The sequence below is a fragment of the Physcomitrium patens genome, chromosome 5 (genome assembly GCF_059467195.1).
Source record: "Physcomitrium patens ecotype Gransden chromosome 5, ASM5946719v1, whole genome shotgun sequence".
In the NCBI taxonomy this organism is placed as follows: Eukaryota; Viridiplantae; Streptophyta; class Bryopsida; order Funariales; family Funariaceae; genus Physcomitrium; species Physcomitrium patens.
In genome coordinates, this window is record NC_143414.1 from 6558131 (window position 1) to 6577116 (window position 18986).

The 18986-nt window shown below is 34.9% G+C and overlaps 1 protein-coding gene across 2 annotated transcripts; it reads right to left on the reverse strand.

Moving 5' to 3' along the window:
- Positions 1-649: 649 nt before the first annotated feature.
- On the reverse strand, positions 650-4439 carry LOC112282089 (uncharacterized). 2 transcript variants are annotated; one of them, XM_024519289.3, is made up of 9 exons: positions 3658-4439; positions 3092-3322; positions 2833-2954; positions 2520-2580; positions 2231-2371; positions 2025-2132; positions 1570-1798; positions 1155-1403; positions 650-981 (listed from the first exon to the last, which is right to left on the reverse strand). In XM_024519289.3, the coding sequence occupies exons 1-9, from the start codon at positions 3838-3840 to the stop codon at positions 890-892; spliced, it is 1416 nt and encodes a 471-aa protein (XP_024375057.1). In that variant the 5' UTR covers positions 3841-4439; the 3' UTR covers positions 650-889. The 2 variants fall into 2 exon arrangements, with proteins under 2 accessions (XP_024375057.1, XP_024375055.1); XM_024519287.3 differs by having other exon boundaries at positions 3092-3306; positions 3658-4297.
- Positions 4440-18986: the final 14547 nt, after the last annotated feature.

Sequence of the window (18986 nt, forward strand, 5' to 3'; positions counted from 1 at the left end):
ACTTAAAGCTATGTTACATATAAAAAATAATGTAGTAAAACTGGTTGATCTTGATTCCTAAGTCACCACTACATTCAAGAAAAGAGAGATCAATTTTGAAGATTGAATTGGTGTTGACTAACCAGAGGCCCACCACATTGGGTTCTGCAAATGCCTTGGACATGCTGAGCTAGTCACTAAAAGAATCCATTACCATATTTTTCATAATATACGTTTTAGTAGTAAAATCTTCATAATTGAAAACTGTCACATGCTGGAGACCCACAGCATAAACCCCATGTTGCAGGAAAGTGTGCGAAGCATTTGAATTCCATAAAACAACTTCACACTGTTTTATTTTATTTATTTTATTTGATTTCTCTGACCTCATCCGATGGAAACATATTTGGCAGTTCTTGCAAACATTTGAATTTCCAATTCTGCTTGTGAACCCCGTTCCAAAACTCAAATAATTGTCAAATGATGTGTGATAAATTCACATTCATGCACTTCAATTGTAGTGCAAATTAGCATGCTAGTCATCTCAAAATAAATGAAAATAAATGTAACTGATTAGCTGGAGTGATGAAAACCAAATTAGCTAAACCAAAGGATTTTGCCTATAATGTGAGCCCTACTGTTTACATAGTTCTCAGTATTACAGAGCGTCCATCGTGAGAGCGTTGACTAAATGGTCAACATACAAATTATTGATCAAATAGCATAAAGTCATGCAATTTCTTGAACAAATGTGTTCACTGCTATTTTACACATCCCCTTCAAGGCATCGACAATAAAAGGACTTGACAGATGCCGAGAGAGGGACCGCATATACAAATTCAGAAGAGAAGAGGACGAAAATCTAGACATGCAGGTGAAAATTCATTTACCGTCAGTTCCATGGAAAGCATTAATCCTCCTTAAATGTTAAGGATCTTACCGTCCTCCTCGTAAGCCTTACAGCTATTAAGACGAGGAGCATCAGCAGAGTTCCAACAGAAACTGCAACCCCCAAAACACATAACCAAGAATCTTCAGCTATGATTTTCTCGACTTCAAAGATGTGTAAATTAGCAGTGAACAGCAGGTCACAGAACAATACTTTTCAATTCAATGACACAGAGCCACGCATATCGATTTAACGCAAAATATTGTTTCACGAGGCGATTGCTTACCAGTGAGGGTGCCGATAAAGGTGATTGCCAATATGTACTTCCGGTACCAAGGCAGTTCTGATTCTAACGTGCAGTGTCTCTTCACATGCCTTCCCCGAACAGCCTGCGATTTGAAATACCCTGGCTGCAGTTCTGAAAGTTTAATAGTTTCTCCCAACACGGGGTTTCCATGTATGTCCCGCACATTTGCGTCTATAATGACTGGATTGGCGTCCCAGTCAATCTCAAACGTCCCGAAATTTGCATGCCCTGCGTGGAAGCGACAAAAGTAGCTCTTCAATGGAAGGAAACTACAGAATGCGGATTTTTGTCCAGCAAAACATAGAATGCAGGATGTTGAGATCCAGACGTCGATGAAACATACTCTACCCCATAAATTGAATGAAATAGCAGATTTGAGTGGAAGATATATTACCATAGACGCAGGTATTGGTTGTACAGCGAGAGTTATGGACGCGCATGGTTTGGGGCAAAACCCAGCCACCTAGTGCCAGTGCAATTGAGAATGGGAATGCGTACTTTTCCTCCACAGCTTCAGTGAGACCACTTGATGTGATGTCGTACACCGGGTACGTAAGTCCACAATCGAACCGCGAAATTTCACCGAAGTGCACGTCTCCGCTTATGAATAAAACACCACTAGTCTGTGAAGAAAGACGACCGAATAGACAAGTTAAAATAATGTATTCAAAGACCAGAAACTTTACCTGTTTCATTTGAAGTAGTATTATGCCGTGATGCTAATTTAGGATCAGAATAGACCAGTAAAAAGTATTATGATGAAGAGATGTTCACACGTAGTATAACTTTGATTATGACGACTCAGCACATTTTGCGGGGTGCAGTAAGTGTAGTGTATTGGAGATATACATTGGTGTCGCGAAGGACGGCGTACAACCTGGAGCGCTCAGACGGAAACATTCCCCATGACTCCATACTGAAGAAGGGTTGGCTCATTGCGGAGAAATTGGACACTACCTGCAGTAGCAATTGTATCCGAATGTCGTCAACATCCGTATGACTCAAACCAAAGTAATTAAAACACTAGTATCTCAAAAGTAAACCTTCCGAAGTACCTGAATAGATGAACCGATGATGTGTATCTGAGCATCACTATTCTGCAGCTCATGTTCAAACCAACGCCATTGGGTCTCACCCAACATGGTGCCATCACTGCGTAGTGGATCCCTGTGGTATCTGGTGTCTAAAAGAATCACCTGAATAACCATTTCGAAGCAGGAGTTTATCCAAATTTCTCCATCGTAACTAAAAAAGGATGATTTGAGGGACGATGGGGAGGGGAGGTTCGTGTAAGGCAGGAAAAAATCATTGTTGAAGGACATCGATAGTTCATGAAACAATTACCTTGACTTTCTTTCCAACTGGCCCATAAGTGTATGCAGCATAGACACCTTGTTGTTTTCGCCTACAGAAAATATAAACCTGATCAGTCGTATCTATTCAAGAGGTTGAAGGCCTTGATGGTGCAAGGCTTAAGGTCCTAGAACACAAAGTTACTGCTTTTGACTGCACCATGCGTGCATTGCTGAGGTTTACATGTTCAAATACCATTACTGATATCTGAAGGGTGATTACGTAAATCCGCAAATTGGCTAACAAGACATGTGGTGCAGCTCGAAGTACGAGACCAAGTCATAAAAAGGAACAACCACCTTACCTTTGGCTATCAGGGGCTTCATCCAGAAAGTCTAGCATCAGCTGTTGACTGGCGTCTTTCCCTTCGTACTCCTTACCTGCATCGTTCAATCCGTAGTCGTGATCGTCCCATGTCCCCACAATCTGCAGTTAACAAGGAACGACTCGTTATATAATGCTATAATTTACTCTTCATGAACTCAAATCACTTCAACAAACAGAAAATAATTTGAAAAGTGAGCAAGATCTGAGTTGAGGTCATATCAGAAGAGTAGCAATACTTGAGTTTTTTTGCGAAGAGCTACATAGCCGGGTTGGCCATGCTTCAAAAGGTCGTACTTCAACTTCAGCTCTTCAGGCGAAACTGCCCAGAACCGAGGAATATTTTTGAAGGGGCCAACTGTCCTTTCTCTCCCTACCATCTTGTTCGGTTGCTTGATGTCAGCATAAATGTTGTCTCCAAGAAAAATAAAAAGGTTGGGATCGAGCTCCAAGACTGCATCCCAGATAGGCTATCAAGCCATAACAGCAAAGTACAGCCCTTACATTCCAGCCGAGACAATTCACAAAATGATGTGACAACATATCTGAAGCAAGAATTCATTGCTCCCCAGCAAGGATTCAAGTACTTATTTACAGGGTTGTGGCTCCGGACAAATCCTTTCAAGCTATTGCAAGAGTATGGTATTATTATGTGCTACGGGCGTTCATTGTAACTATTCCCTTGCAAGGTAACAATTGCTGCTTTACGACGACTAATTACAGATTGATGAATGAAAACAAGTGTCACAAGAAAAGAAATGCTTGAATTCTTTAAAATTGCGCAGGGAAGGGAGAGAAAGATTACCTGGGGTGCACTTTGATTGGCGCAGGAGCCAAATGCAATTCGAGTCAAAGGTTCCGCAGAGTGAGCGCCGCGTGCCTCCATAATGAGAAGGTGTAAGACTAAAAGTATCCCTACGAGCCATAGCCAACAGCTAAGATTGGGCCTTACGTTGGACCTTTCTTTGGATGCCATGCCCTGCTTCATATCAAAATCAACAACCCTTTTCGAAAAAATGGGAGCTGAATCAGAGCTCCTCTGCTTTCGGATTTCTACCCACCGAGAATACTAACCTAGAAATTGAACACGAACAATTCACAAGAAGAACGGTCGATGAACTTTCTAAAGCCGGTCTTGAACAGCGCCACTGGTTCTTTAAAGATGAAATACTGTATACCGCACCGCAGATGCAAACACCGACATTGAGCTTCAAAGCTTCCCACAACGTCAAAATTCCTCCGCTCTATACTCCGCCACAAAAAAACCGCAAGGAATAAAACACAACCCCTCTTCACAAAACAGAGCAGAGACTCGACTGCTGACGATGCAGAGCCCGCCGGCCAAACCCAAAGTCCTCGAAGTCCTCTTGACTCCAATTCTACTTAGCAACAACCCACCAGACCACCTCCCACAACCTCAAAACGCACACTACAGCCTCGAGTCTCATTACGGCCAACGAAACATCAACCCGATCGTCCGCCGCCACCTCAACTCGCACAAACTTCGATGCACCACAGATCCACGTCACCCGCGCTTCATGGTTTGAAAAGTCTACCTCAGGCGGGGAAAGCCCCGGGTGGCTCCGTTGCGAGCACGATGCAATGCGAAAATCTGAGCTCGATCCATGAAGGTGGCGACGATGACGTGGGTTGGAGTGATCGGTGAAGCGCAGACTCAAAGGTGGCGTAGTGATCGATAATTTGCCGCTCGCGCTCCGCATCACATCTGGCGTGCCCGCAAGGCTTGGCAACTTCGATGCGGGCGACGAGGAGCTGCACCGCCATCTGCCGCGCACTAACGCACTCCGACGCCAGCGTCGACTCCTGAACACAGCCATTTTTCAAGGAAAGGTTTGTCGTTTTCTTTCACTATTTGCTTATTCTATGAGTTTATTTTTTGAATAAGTGAATCATCTCTTTTATTATTATCATTATTATTATTAATATTTTTTGGTTTTTAATAAATAGAAACAAGTAGAATCATTAAATCTTGTTGTATTCACATTAATTTTTAATGATGTAAACAATATATTAACTATTATAGTTAAATGCCTAAATATATAATTTTTTTATAAGATATATTTAAAAACAATATATTAATAAAAAATAAAATAAAAAATACATCTTCAAACATGTGATTATAAAGAAAAAAAAAAAAAACCTTCAAATGTAATCATTGATTTAAAAAAATATTAATTTATAAAATATAAATAAAATATAAATATAAAATGATTGGCTTAATTATTTTTATTATTTTTTTGATAAAATTATATTTCTTCCTCTAAAAATTAAAAATTAATAAAAATAATAATAAATATATATATATATATATATATTAATATTTCTGATTGTCTAATTTAATTTATAATAATTGATATGTATTAAAAATAAGAAAAGTAGGAAGTTTCAACACTTAGAATTAAGAAGATTATATACAAATAGAAGTGTGGAGTAAGTTGATTTTTACTTCCAATATCCTTTGCTTATAAAAGAATCATTACATTAAATATAAATGAACCTCATCTACAATTGCTTTTGTTCTATTTTGTTTCATCCAACCAAATCTCAAATTCTTCTTAATTTAGCTGCTACTATAGTGATTTGACTTAAGTCTTTGTTGGCTTATAATCATTACCAAATAATTAAGATTAAAGTCTAAGTGTAGTAACTAATCTTAGGCTTGCTAATCTTCTAAATTCTAACTTTGCTATTTATTAAAATGCTTTCAATCTTAATGTTTTTTATCAACTTGTGATATCTATCTTTAATCAATATATTTGTAAGAGTATTAGCAAGTATGTCTTTTATAATATAATATTTTATATCTATTATACTATCTTTAATCTTTTTTTTTATATAATAATATTAAATATTAATGTATTTGGTTCTTGAATGATACTTTGGATTTTTGGCAAATACAAAATACCTTTGATTATCACACATAATTGGATTTGCCACTAATTATACAAATCTAATGTCTTCCAAGAGTGGTCTTTTCTAAATTGCTTCTATTGTGTAATGACTTGCTACCATATACTCAACTATCATAACTTATTGTATACTGAGTGGTTGTTTCTTGTAATTCCATAAGATGGCTCCTACCCCAATATCATATTATAGATCTTCTATCATTTATATCTTTAGCTTAATATACATCACAACAATCTTAGAAATCAATGGTCTTATTCCAAAGTATAATTTGAAGTCTTTTGTGCCTTTTAAATACATTATGATTCTCTTTACCGTTGCTTAATACAAATTCTCAACCTTGGAAATGTGTTTTTTCATAACATTCACATCAAATGCAAGATCTATTCTTATCACCACCATTGCATATATAAGTGAGCCTATTGGTGCCTTGTATTAATAACTTTGCATCTCATCTTCAACTTTTGCAAACTCTTCATGTATGAATTTTATTAATTTTAAGTTTTTTTTCAAGACATGTTGCAATTAATTTGCACTTCTTCATGTTGAATTCTTTCAATACTTCTTTAAGGTACTTGGTTTGGCTCATTTTGATGGTGCAATCATCAAATTATTTTACAAATTCAATACCAAGATAATAATGTAACTCTTTCAAATCAATTATCTCATCTTTTTATTTTATAATATAGCCTTTATTCAATCTTCTTCTCTATATAGTTAGCCAAAATGATTAAATTATTAATATAAAGAATTATAAATAACAAAAAATCTTTAAATTACATCATATAGAAGGAATAATCAACTTCACTTCTTGTAAATCTTTCATTAATATAGAATGTATTAATATGTTGATATTATGCTCTTTGTGATTTTTTTCAGTCTATGTAAAGTTTTCTTCAACTTGCACATAAGGTGTTTATTGCCTTGTTGTAAAAATATTTAGAAATAGTCTATATAGATGTCTTCTTGTAATTTTATATTTTAAAAACTTATCTATTTGGAGCATTTTCAAGTCCATTATTGCCTCAATTACTGCACAAATTTTAATGGTGGTGAATTTGACAATTAGTACAAATATCTCATTGAAAACAATACCAACAACTTGTGAGTACTTTTTAGCAACTAATCTTATCTTATACTTCATCATCACATTTATTGCATCTCTTTTGTTCCTAAATACCTACTTTCAATCAATATTAGATCAACTTATTGGAAAAAGAGCCAATTTCTATGTACAATTGTTCATAAGATAATCGTACTCTTTTTCCATGGCCTTCTCTTACTTGATTGCATCTTAGAACTTCACAGTATTACAAAAAAATAAAAAATTAGTAAAAAAATAATATTTATATTTTCTTTACTTACTTATAAAAATATATGGTTCTTTTATTATTCACTAAATGACCTTCTTTCTTTCATGATATGTATTTTTTTACTAAATGAAGGTTGTTCTTGTTAAGTACCATAGTCTTTAAAAAGTTTTTTTTTTTGAAAATATATCTGTCAGGGACATATCCATGTAAGCCAATAATTACATGTATAAATAGATAGAAATAAATAAAAGTAGGTAAAAGTAAGTTAATTCTATAATATTTACTATAAAAGCTTTTTAGAAGCTTGATAGATGCTACTTTGACTTTATAGGTATCTTTAATTGACTTATTGGATTAGAAACGTGGTCAACAAGTTGGACATGTGCCACACATGTTATTAGCTTGAAGATCAAGCTAACTATATGGCCCACATGTAGAAAAACTTGCCTTGTAAGTCAAGACATGTGTCATACAAAGTCAACATATATTGGAGGTCCTATAGAACATCGCCATATAGCCCCTAGTTAGGTAATATATATAGAGACAAGAGTGAAGCCTTCTTCACTTTTGTCAACTCCTTTCTTGCTTCTACTCTAGTTTCAAAAGACTCTAGTTTGCTTGTCTTTTGGCAATAGCCATTCCAGTTTCTTTCTTAATATACATATTTAGTTATTTATATATTTTCATCTTTCTTTGAAAGAAGTCTCACTTTTTTATTTGTCTTTATCAACTTCTTGTCTTTGACAGATTGACAAGAATATACTTATAATATCAGAGCTTTGTCTAATCTTGATTAAGAATGGATTATTCCTATTTCTTGATAAGACGTAAGCATATTAGAAGTTGCAGATTACCCTCTTTTAAACTAATATTGTCTTTATTATTTTCTTTGTTTTCAATTCTTCTCTTCTATTTATCTTGAGCGATATTAGATATTTTTTTTTTCTAAGTGTTATCATGGCAGAACTTGTTGAAATGAAGAGTACAATGGTACAAATGTAAGAGCAATTTAGGGAGTTAATGCTTGCGATGCATCATCTCAATTTACTACCACAAGGAGCAACAAGATTGACAAGAAGTAAAGATATAGAAATGATTGGAGCTACTTCAACATCTGCACCAAATCATATCCCTTCTCCTATGGTGGAACGTCTTTCCAATATTAAAAAACCTAGAATTACCCTACTTGAGAAGTTTGATGGCACTAAATCAAAATTTAAAAGATTTATCAATTAAGTTCAACTTGTGATTGAACTTCAACCCCAAAGCTATCTAACTTCAAGATTGTAAGTTAGATTCATTGGTACGCTTCTTTTAGGTTCAGTATTATCATGGTTTTTATCTTTTCTTGAACAACAAGATCCAATATTGGATAATCTAGAGGCTTTTTTGGTAGAGTTTCGATTTATGTATAGAGAACATGATGCAATTTGTATTGCAACCATCAAGATCCATATTTTGCGATAAGGCAATCAATTAGTAATGTTGTATACTTCATAGTTTTCACAACTTGCAACTGATATCAAGTAAGATGATGATGCACTTGTTAGCCAATTTTCCTATGGATTACAATATGAGGTAAAAAAATTAATATTCAACTTATCTGATCCTCAAACATTGAGTCAAGCAATTAACTTTGCTGTGAAGTACAACAATTGCCTTTTTAAATTTCAATCTAAGAACCGTACAAGTAGACCTCAATGTTACTATAATTTAATGGAAACACTAATATCTGTTCAACACATACATTCGGAAGTAGAGGATATGCAAATTGATATTATATATTTCAAACCTCTTACTAAGTAAGAAAAGACTCGTCATCATCAAGAAGGATTCTACTTATATTGTAGAAAACTTAAGCACACTACTCAACATCACTCAAAGAAGCGATGCAACCATAAAATGAAGAGTACAACGATCAAAGAAGATATCAAGACAGAAAACGAATTTATTTAGCTATAATAGTGACTATGTGGTTGGAACCTTAAACAATAATTAGAGAAGGTATATTTTAAGGGACGCCTATATATTCCAAAAGATGCAGCTCGATTATGTGTTCTTCAAGCTCGTTATGACTTTCTAGCAGCAGGACATTTTGGATACAATAAAACTTTGGAATTAATATCAAAGGACTTTTGATGGCCCCATATGTGAAAAGTAGTCAAAGATTTTGTACAATCTTGTGATGTTTGCTCAAGATCAAAAACTATTCAAGTAAATTAAGGATAAGTTAGAAGGTAAAAGATATTATCTTAGATAAGTTGCTAATGGTCAAAGGGCAGCAAAAGGATGAAGGAAAAATATCAAGGTGGCAACTAGGATTTTAAATGGCGGCTAGGGTTATAGGTGGCGGCTAGGGTTTAAAGTGGCCGCTACCGTTTAGTTAGATGAAATTAAATTGAATTGTAGCCAAAATGGATGTAACTTCTACTTATAAGTAAAGGGTGTTGGAAGTGAGAGGTATCTCATTCCACACTTCTCTTGTGTCTAATCTTGCTGATTTCTACTTACTTGTGTCTTACTTATTGTGTTTCTTCAATAGATTGAGGATCCATATACACTTTGTTGTGCTATTCAAGTAAGTTGAAGTCATTTACTGGTTGTTGCTCTTGTGTGGAATAGATCTTATGGTGTTTACTGATGTTAGAGATTGTATGATCTAATCTTGTGTTTTGACTTGTAGAGGTTTTGATTTGGGCCTTATAGTTCTCTTACATTAGTTTGAAGGTTCTTAACTCCTAGGATTGAGTGATTAAGACCTTATACAAAGATCTTGATAGTGTCCTTGATTTTGTGGTGAGAAAGTGAATTTTATGAGTGGAAGAACTTGATGGTGAGGTTGATTGGAGTTCACATACTTATAAGAAGCTTAAAGAGTTGATTTGGGAGTGTTTGGAGTGAAGAAAAATTCATTTGTTCACAAGAGGGCATTCTGAGATTTTGCTAGTACAAAATTGTTTTAGTGATTTTAAGCACATAGAGACTTTTTTTTTTGATATTTTTTAATAGACCTCTTCTAAGACATGGCTTTAAGTGAGGATGAAGGTTTGAGAGTGATTGAGAAGTTTAGAGGTGACAATTTCTACCATTGGAAGGTCAAAATGGAGCTTTTGTTGGCGTCTTTGGACCTTTGGGACATTGTAGATGAAAGTGAAGAGCCTCCAAGCATGCTGTCGTGATGTAACACGATTAATAGGTAAAAGAGTGTGGAGATTATTATAATTTAAGAGATCTTAGTTCAAAGTATTAGAAAAAATTATCTTAGAAAAATATAGTTAATAGCCAAAGGGGTAGAAAAATTAAAAGGTATCAATGCTGTTTTTAGAAAGGTGACTTCTACTTACTTTGTAGTACCATAAGTAAGGCAAATCAAAGTAGATTGGAAAAATAAATGATATAGGAATCTTTAGAAGAAAGTTAAGAGTAAATTCTAGAAAAAAGTTATTTATAAAAACTAGATATTGATACCCGGAGAGGGCCAGTTATGAACCAGGGTCGAAATCAGACCCTGAGGCACAAAACCGAGTCTCGATGACGACTCCGGAACTCTTTGGCAAATCGGAGAGTGGAGTTGGAGAGAAGGTTGGATAGGGTTTCTATGGGCATTAATTTTTGTGATTTGGAGTTGATATGAATTTGTAAGAGCTTTGCAAAGTTGAGTTTTTTTTTCGGATGACTTGGGTTTTATGAAATAAAATATGGTTTATGTTTTGAGTGATTTCGAAAGTTCTGTTGCAGATCTACGGGTGAATTTTTTTGGATTTATGGTTATAGTTGTGTTAAATACATGTTGTGAATTTGAGCTTGATCTAACGGTTGAACTGAGAGATATTGAGGTTTAAGTGAGTCAAGGTCTGAGAATGTAAAATTTTAGGTCTAGTGAGGGTTTTTAAGATTTTATGCAATCTACTAGTTGGATTGGAGTAAAACTTATATAAGAGGATATTAGACTTGTTTTCCTATGTCCATGAGAAATTTGAAACCAATCGACTGGCGCAAAGAAGAGAAATTGGCTCTGGAAGGTTGGCATAAAGATTAGAGAAGGATGCCAGCTAACACCCGAACATTTTTTTGAGGTTTTCGTCAATTTGGTAACTCCGATCCTTTTTAAAATTTTTTTGCTTATTTTGAACTTGATTTTTAAGAAGTTTGCAAATTTTGAATTGAGATCAACGGTTTATTCATTAGATATTGAGGTTTAAATCTGTCATTGGAATTACTAGGATTTGGATTAGGATTATGCTAGGGTTCGGTTTAAGATTTGGATTAGGGTTTGGATTAGGATTTGGATTAGGGTTTAGGGTTTGGTTAGGGTTTGGCTAGGGTTCGGTTAAGGGTTTGGATTAGGGTTTAGGATTTGGTTAGGGTTTGATTTAGGATTTGGATTAGGGTTTGGATTAGGATTTGGTTAGGATTTGATTTAAGGTTTGGTTTAGGGTTTAGGATTTGGATTAGGGTTTGGATTAGGATTTGGTTAGGGTTTGATTTAGGATTTGGTTAGGGTTTGATTTAGGATTTGGATTAGAGTTTGGACTAGGATTTGGTTAGGGTTTGATTTAAGGTTTGGTTTAGGGTTTAGAATTTGGATTAGAGTTTAGAGTTGGATTAGGGTTTGGATTAGGGTTTAGGGTTTGGTTAGGGTTTGATTTAAGATTTGGATTAGAGTTTGGTTAGGATTTGATTTAAGGTTTGGTTTAAGATTTAGGGTTGGATTAGGGTTTGGTTTAGGATTTGATTTAGGGTTGGTTTAGGGTTTAGGGTTTAGAATACAATTTAATTTAAGATTTTTTTAGGATTTGACTTAGAGTTTAGGAATTATTAGGATTTAAGATTTAATTAGGTTTGGTCTAAAGTTGAGTGAAATTCAATAGGATTTTAACTAGAATTAAATTATGCTTGAATTGACATATATTTGAGTAAAATTTGTGATCATTCTAATATTTCTTTAAGAATTTTATTGTTTGTTTGAAATTTCTTTGAGTTGTTTTGAATTTGATTATATTTATTTATCATTATTATAATCTAATTAGAGCATTATTAGTATTCTATTTAGGATTTTGTTATCGCAATTTCTATTCTTCCTTCTACAGCCAGGTGCCCGGAGCATTCTCAAGCAAGACTTCACACATTACGACATTGCATGCTGATGCTAAAGAGAGGAAGGACTTCACAAGATGTGAAAAGAAGGCTTTTGGCATGATTGCTACTAATTTAGATGAAGCCAACTTTTCTCACATCATCTCCTATAAAGGACTAGTAGAAGCATGGAAGACTCTTTGCAATATATATGACAGTAAGAACTTTTCCAATATCATCTACACAAAGAGGAAATTCTTCACTTGCAAGATGGAAGAAGGTAAAGACCTCATGGCTCATGTCAACAAAATAAAAGCCCTTGCTAATCATCTTGCTATTGTTGACAAGCATTTAGAAGAGAGTGATATTGTCATGACCTTGCTTATGAGCCTTTCCGAGTCCTACAACTACCTTATTGTGGCATTGGAATCTATCAAAGTAAAAGAACTCATAATGAATTATATCATGGCGAGACTTGTCCATGAAGTGACCAAGAGAAAAGAAAAAAAATCCCAAAATGAGAATTTGGCTCTCTTTTCAAGGCTAAACAAGGGAAGTCATCCTAACCAACGTGACAATGTGAGAACTTGCTTCATTTGTGGAAAACCAGGTCACTTTGCTCGAAATTGCTATAAGGCTAAGAAATGAAATAGAGAAAGTGTAAACAATGCACGTGATGAATATAAAGGTGATGATTATACATTCATGGCAAGTGAAGGCACTTCCATGGTTGCCATGTCCAAGTGGATCATTGATTCTGGTGCCACCAAGTACATGACTCCATACAAGTATTCATTTGATACTTATGAAGAGATTTCAACAGCAAATATCTTCATGCAATTGGAATGAACTCCATTGTTATTGAGATTGTTGTGAAAGGTCGAACCAAGAGGATCAAATTGAAGGACGTCGTAACTGTGCCAAAGATGAAGAAAAACCTCTTCTCGATGAGTAAACTTGTTTTACATGATTCTAAAGTGTAATTTGATGGGTGTTTTGTGAAGACATTGAAAGGAGATTATATTGTAAAAGGCTTTAGATATGGAAACCTCTACTTCATCAAGTGTAAGATGGTAAATGGAGTTGAAGTGGCGGCATTTATTGAATTTCTTCAAGATCAAGACAAGTTTGGCATTTGGCATCAACGCCTTGGTCATTTGAATCCTAAGAGCATGAAAGAGCTCCAATCCATGGTAAGGGGCTTAGATCTTAGTCATATAAGCCACAATGCTATGACACTTGCTTGTAAAGGTTGTATTCAAGGCAAACAACTAAGGGCCTCATTTTGAAGTAGAGTTGCAATACGTGCAACCAAATTATTGGAGATTGTCCATTCTGATGTTTGTGGACCTATGAGGATGCCATCAATAGGAGGTGCAAGGTATTTTGTCACATTTATTGATGACTTTTCATGGAAAATATGGATTTTTATCCTCAAAGCAAAGAGTGAGTGTTGTACAAGATTTAAGGAATTTAAGGCACTTATGAAGAAGCAATGTGAATGTAAAATCAAGGTATTACATACAAACAATGAAAGTGAGTATATGTCAAAGCAATTCAATGATTTCTTAAAGTTGCATGGTATTACAAGACAAACCTCCACTCCTTACACTCCACAACAAAATGAAGTTGCTGAAAGAGTAAATCGGACCATCGTGGAGATAGCAAGGAGTATGCTTCATACACAACACCTCGTACATGAATTTTGGACAGAAGCAGTGGTGAATGAAGTATACACAAGAAATAGGTGTCCTACAAGTACACTTACATCAATGATGCCGGAAGAAGCTTGGAGTGGAAAAAAACCTTATGTTTCTCACAAGAGGACCTTTGGATGCATAGCATATGCAAAGATACCAGATTATATGGGATCAAAATTTGATGCAAAAGGTACAAAATGTGTGTTTGTTGGATATTGTGAAGATACAAAGGCTTATAGGCTCATGTATTTGGAGACTAAAAAATTCATCAAAAGTCATGATGTTGAGTTTTTGGAACACAAGAGTGCTTGTGAGCACTTCGAGACGTGTCCAAGTGGGAGTAATGGTTTGTTTGTGGACACATCTTCAAATTCAGCAAAGAAGGAAAAAGACAAAGACAATGATGGTTATAAAGGTAGAAATGAAGATGAAGAGATAAAGAAGGTAGACAAGAAGGCCTCTACAATTGCTAAGACTAGCAATGAAGAGCATGAAGATGTTGATGATGATGGTGATGAGGATTATGAATCTTTGAATGACAAAAGACTATCTTCAAAAGAAAAGAAGGTTGGAGGTGACCATAGAATGCAACAAGTTGAGTCTTCTTGAAATGAAAGGAGATATCCTTTGAGAGATAGAAAACAACGTGGTGAATGGTGGAAGGACCATATTTTACCTCAAGTAAGTAAAGAACATGCCAATGTTACATTTCTTACTGATCTATTGAGTTTATGTGATACAATGAAGTCTACGGATGCTATGAAGTAGTAGAATACTATAGAAGAAGAGTACAAATCACTCATGGATAATGGAACATGGGAATTGACTCAACTTCTACCAAATCGAGGTTTAATTGGTTGTAAGTAGGTATTTAGAACAAAGAGGGATGCAATGGGCAATGTTGTGAGGTATAAAATAAGATTGGTTGCCAAAAGCTACTCACAAGTTGTTGGTGTTGATTTCAATGAGACATTTGCTCCCGTGGCCAAATTCACCACCATTAGAACCATTGTGGCAATTGGGGCAGCAATGGACTTGGAGATGCACCAAATGGATGTGAAGATGGCTTTTTAAATGGAGAATTGGAAGAAGACATCTACATGGATCAACCTCAAGGATTTGTTGAAGAAGGCAAATAATACCTTGTGCGAAAATTGAAGAAATCCTTGTATGGGCTCAAGCAATCATCAAGGGCATGGTACCAACGTATCGACATCTTCTTTGTGAATGAAAGATTTGTAAGGAGTGAAGCTGATCATTCCATGTATGTGATGCAATCAAAAGCCTTCTTGCTGATTTTTATTCTTTATGTTGATGATTTGATCATTTTGACCAATACTTTGAAAAAGATGGATTGGTTGAACGCAAAGTTAGCAAAAGAATTTGAAATGAGTGATATGGGAGAGCTCCACTATTGCTTAGGAGTGGAATTTGTGAGAGATCGAGCTAAGAAGATCATTATATTGAGCCAAAAGAAGTACATTGAAGAAGTGTTGAAACGGTTCAACATGGAGGAGTGGAAGCTCATTGGAACATCATTGGAGGGAAATTTGAAGTTGATGAAGCTCACAGATGAGGAATTTGCTGAAATTGAAGAAGAAATGAAAGATGTTCCATACAAGGTAACAGTAGGCTCACTTATATATTCAATGGTTGATATAAGGGTGGATCTTACATATGCAATGAGTGTTGTGAGTCAACACATGTCAAAGGCTGGACCAATGCATTGGACACCCATTAAGAGGAACTTGGGGTACTTAAAAGGCACTTTGAACTTCAAATTTTGTCTTAGAGGTGATAGTATTACATTGCATAGATATTGTGATGTGGATTGGACTGGAGATGCGAATAATAGAAGGTCAACAATGGGATATGTCTTCTTTGTTGGAGTGGGAGAAATTTCATGGAATTGTAAGAAACAATTGACAATTGTAAGGTCTACAATGGAGACGGAATACATAGCAGCAAGTCATGGTGCAATAGAGGCAATATGGCTAAGACAAGTTTTAGAAGACATTGGACTTGTGCAATTGGAAGCAACTCCAATGAAGTGTGATAATCAAGAATGCCTTGCTTTTACCAAGAATCCAAAGCATCATTCAAGGACAAATCACATTGACATTCAACATCACTTCATACGGAAGAAGATTGAGATAGGAGTAATTGACATGAAATATTGTGCAAGGGAAGACATGCTTGCTGATTTGTTCACAAAAGCATTGGTGAAGGATAGACATTACAAATTGATAAAGGGATTAGATTTATTAGCCTTTGATCAATAGCAAAGTGGGAGTGTTAAAGTAAATTGAGGCTAAGTTAGAAGATAAAAGATATTATCTTAGATAAGTTGCTTATGGTCAAAGGATAGCAAAAAGATGAAGGAAAGTTATCAAGGTGGCAGCTAGGGTTTTAAGTGGGAGCTAGGATTACAGGTGGCAGCTAGGGTTTGAAGTAGTGGCTAGGGTTTAGTTGGATGAAAGTAAATTGAATATTAGCTAAAATTGATGTAACCTCTATCTATAAGTAAAGGATGTTGGAAGTGAGAGGTATCTCATTCCACACTTTTCTTGTGTCTAACCTTGCTGATTTCTACTTACTTGTGTCTTACTTATTATGTTTCTTTAATAAAAACTCCTCATCATTGACCTTATAGACTTCTTCAACCATTACCTATTCCAGAATAACCATGGTCTTCTGTTTTTATGGATTTCATCACAGATCGTCCAATTTCAGATGATTATGACTCTATATTCGTGATAGTAGATTGTTTTACCAAGATGGCACATTTTGTACCATATACAAAATCTATCACATGTGAAGAAACAGCTAAGCTCTTTCTAGACAACATCTATCACTATTATGGATTATTCAAGGATATTATATCAAATAGGAGAACTTAGTTTGTATCAAGATTTTGGTAGACTCTTTTTAAGATTCTAAAAGTAGATATAAAATTATCTTCGATATTCTATCCTCAAATTGATGGACAAACGGAGCATGTTAATCAAGATTTGGAGTAGTATTTAAGATGTATCATCAACTACCAACAAGATGATTGGACAATCCTTTTGCCATTGGTAGAATTTTGCTTCTAATTACACGATACATTCTTCTAGAAAATAAACACCTTTCTTTGTCAATTATGGTTATCATCCATGACTTGATACTTTTGACTTTTCAAAAGTTGATAATCTTGCTGTAAAAGATTTGATAATTTATTTGTCAGAGCTACATGCAACGATGAAGGCATAATTAAAAGAATCTCAAGAACCACAAAATATCAATGCGGATGTCTATCAAAAAGAACAACCACCATTCCACATGGGTGATAAGGTATGGTTATTTCATCGCAATATCAAGACCACTTGTCCTTGTGACAAGTTGGACTATCAAAGGCTTGGACCATTTTCTATTTATGCATAAATCAATCCAGTTGTATATCGTTTATATCTATCGGAGTCAATAAAAATTCATCCAGTATTCCACATATTTCTTCTTGAACCATACAAGACAATGAACATATCAAAAAGAAGACAAGCTCTACGTCCTCCTATAGAAGTGGATAATAATGAAGAATTTGAAGTAGAAGAAGTCTTAGATTTAAGACGACGCCAAAATAAATTAAAATATCTCGTCGATTGGCATGGATATGATATTAGTGAACGTACATGGGAGCCAATAAAGAATCTTGCAAATGTAGCAAAGGCGGTCGAGGCTTTTCATCGATGATATCCATCAAAATCAAGATAAAAACCTTCCTTATAAAAGAAACAAGATCTAAGCAAGATAAAATTCTACTCTAAATCTTTGTTTGTAGCTTCTTTGTAGTTGTGACACCGAGGAGATGGAGAACTAATAACCAGCGGATTAGACTCAAGAGCCTTCATTTGCTTACTTGTTGGATGAGACATTACGATAGTCACAACCTTAAAGATGATGCAATCGAGATGAAGATCCTTAAGAAAGACATGTTCTTCCTCGAATAGATGGCAAGATACAATGCGTTTGATATCACGACCTTGGAAGAGACTCTTGATGTTTGGTGATTTTACTAGAGGTAGGAACAATTCCTGATGGTATTCCAAATGTTTTATTTGAAGGAAGTTATGAAGGCCTAAATAATGATCAAATAACTAGGCGGTCTTCCCACCCTCGTATAAGACACTATTGATGGTTGAGAGGCCCTATCAATTATCTTCAAAGAGAATAAAGATTTAAGTATGTGGCAAATAGAATTTGTCGCATCATAGATTTCCTCAATATATGATGATTGCTCCTCATAGAACTCGTTTCTAAAAGGAAGAGGTAATGTCACGGACTTAAGCATGAAAGCTAGTAATTACATGTATAAATACGTAGAAGTAAGTAAGAATAGGTAGAAGTAAGTTAATTTTATAATATTTACTATAGAAGCTTTTTAAAAGCTTCATAGACTCTACTTTAACTTTATAGGTGTCTTTAATTGATTTTTTGGATTTGAAACGTGGTCAATAAGTTAGACATGTACCACATATGTTATTAGCTTGAAGACCAAGCTAATTATATAGCCCACACATAGAAAAACTTGCCTTGTAAGTCAAGGCATGTATCCTAAAAAGTCAACACATATTGAAGGTCCTATAGAACATGGCCACATAGCCCCTTGTTAGATAATATATATAGAGACAAGAGTGAAGCCTTCTTCACTTTTGTCAACTCTTTTCTTACTTCTAGTGTAGTTTCAAAGGTCTCTAGTTTTCTTGTCTTTTGGCAATATCAATTTGGATTTCTTTCTTAATATACATATTAAGTTATTTCTATTTTGTCATCTTTCTTTGAGAGAAGTCTCACTTATTTATTTGTCTTTATCAAGTTCTTGTCCTTCACAATATCTTCTCAATGGAAGAATAATCTTTATATATCATATTTTTTCTTATTAGTTAATACTCTTTATTAGTCTTTTCAATTAATATATCCTTCTCTTTAGAGATGTTAGATTCTTTATTTAATTTTATTACTTTATTTTATTTATTTTTAAGAACTCGTCTAAAAATCCATTTTTCTTCTACTTAGATACATTTCTAAGTGCTTATAAGTACTTTTGTACTCAAAAAAATCATCATCAAAACTATAAATGA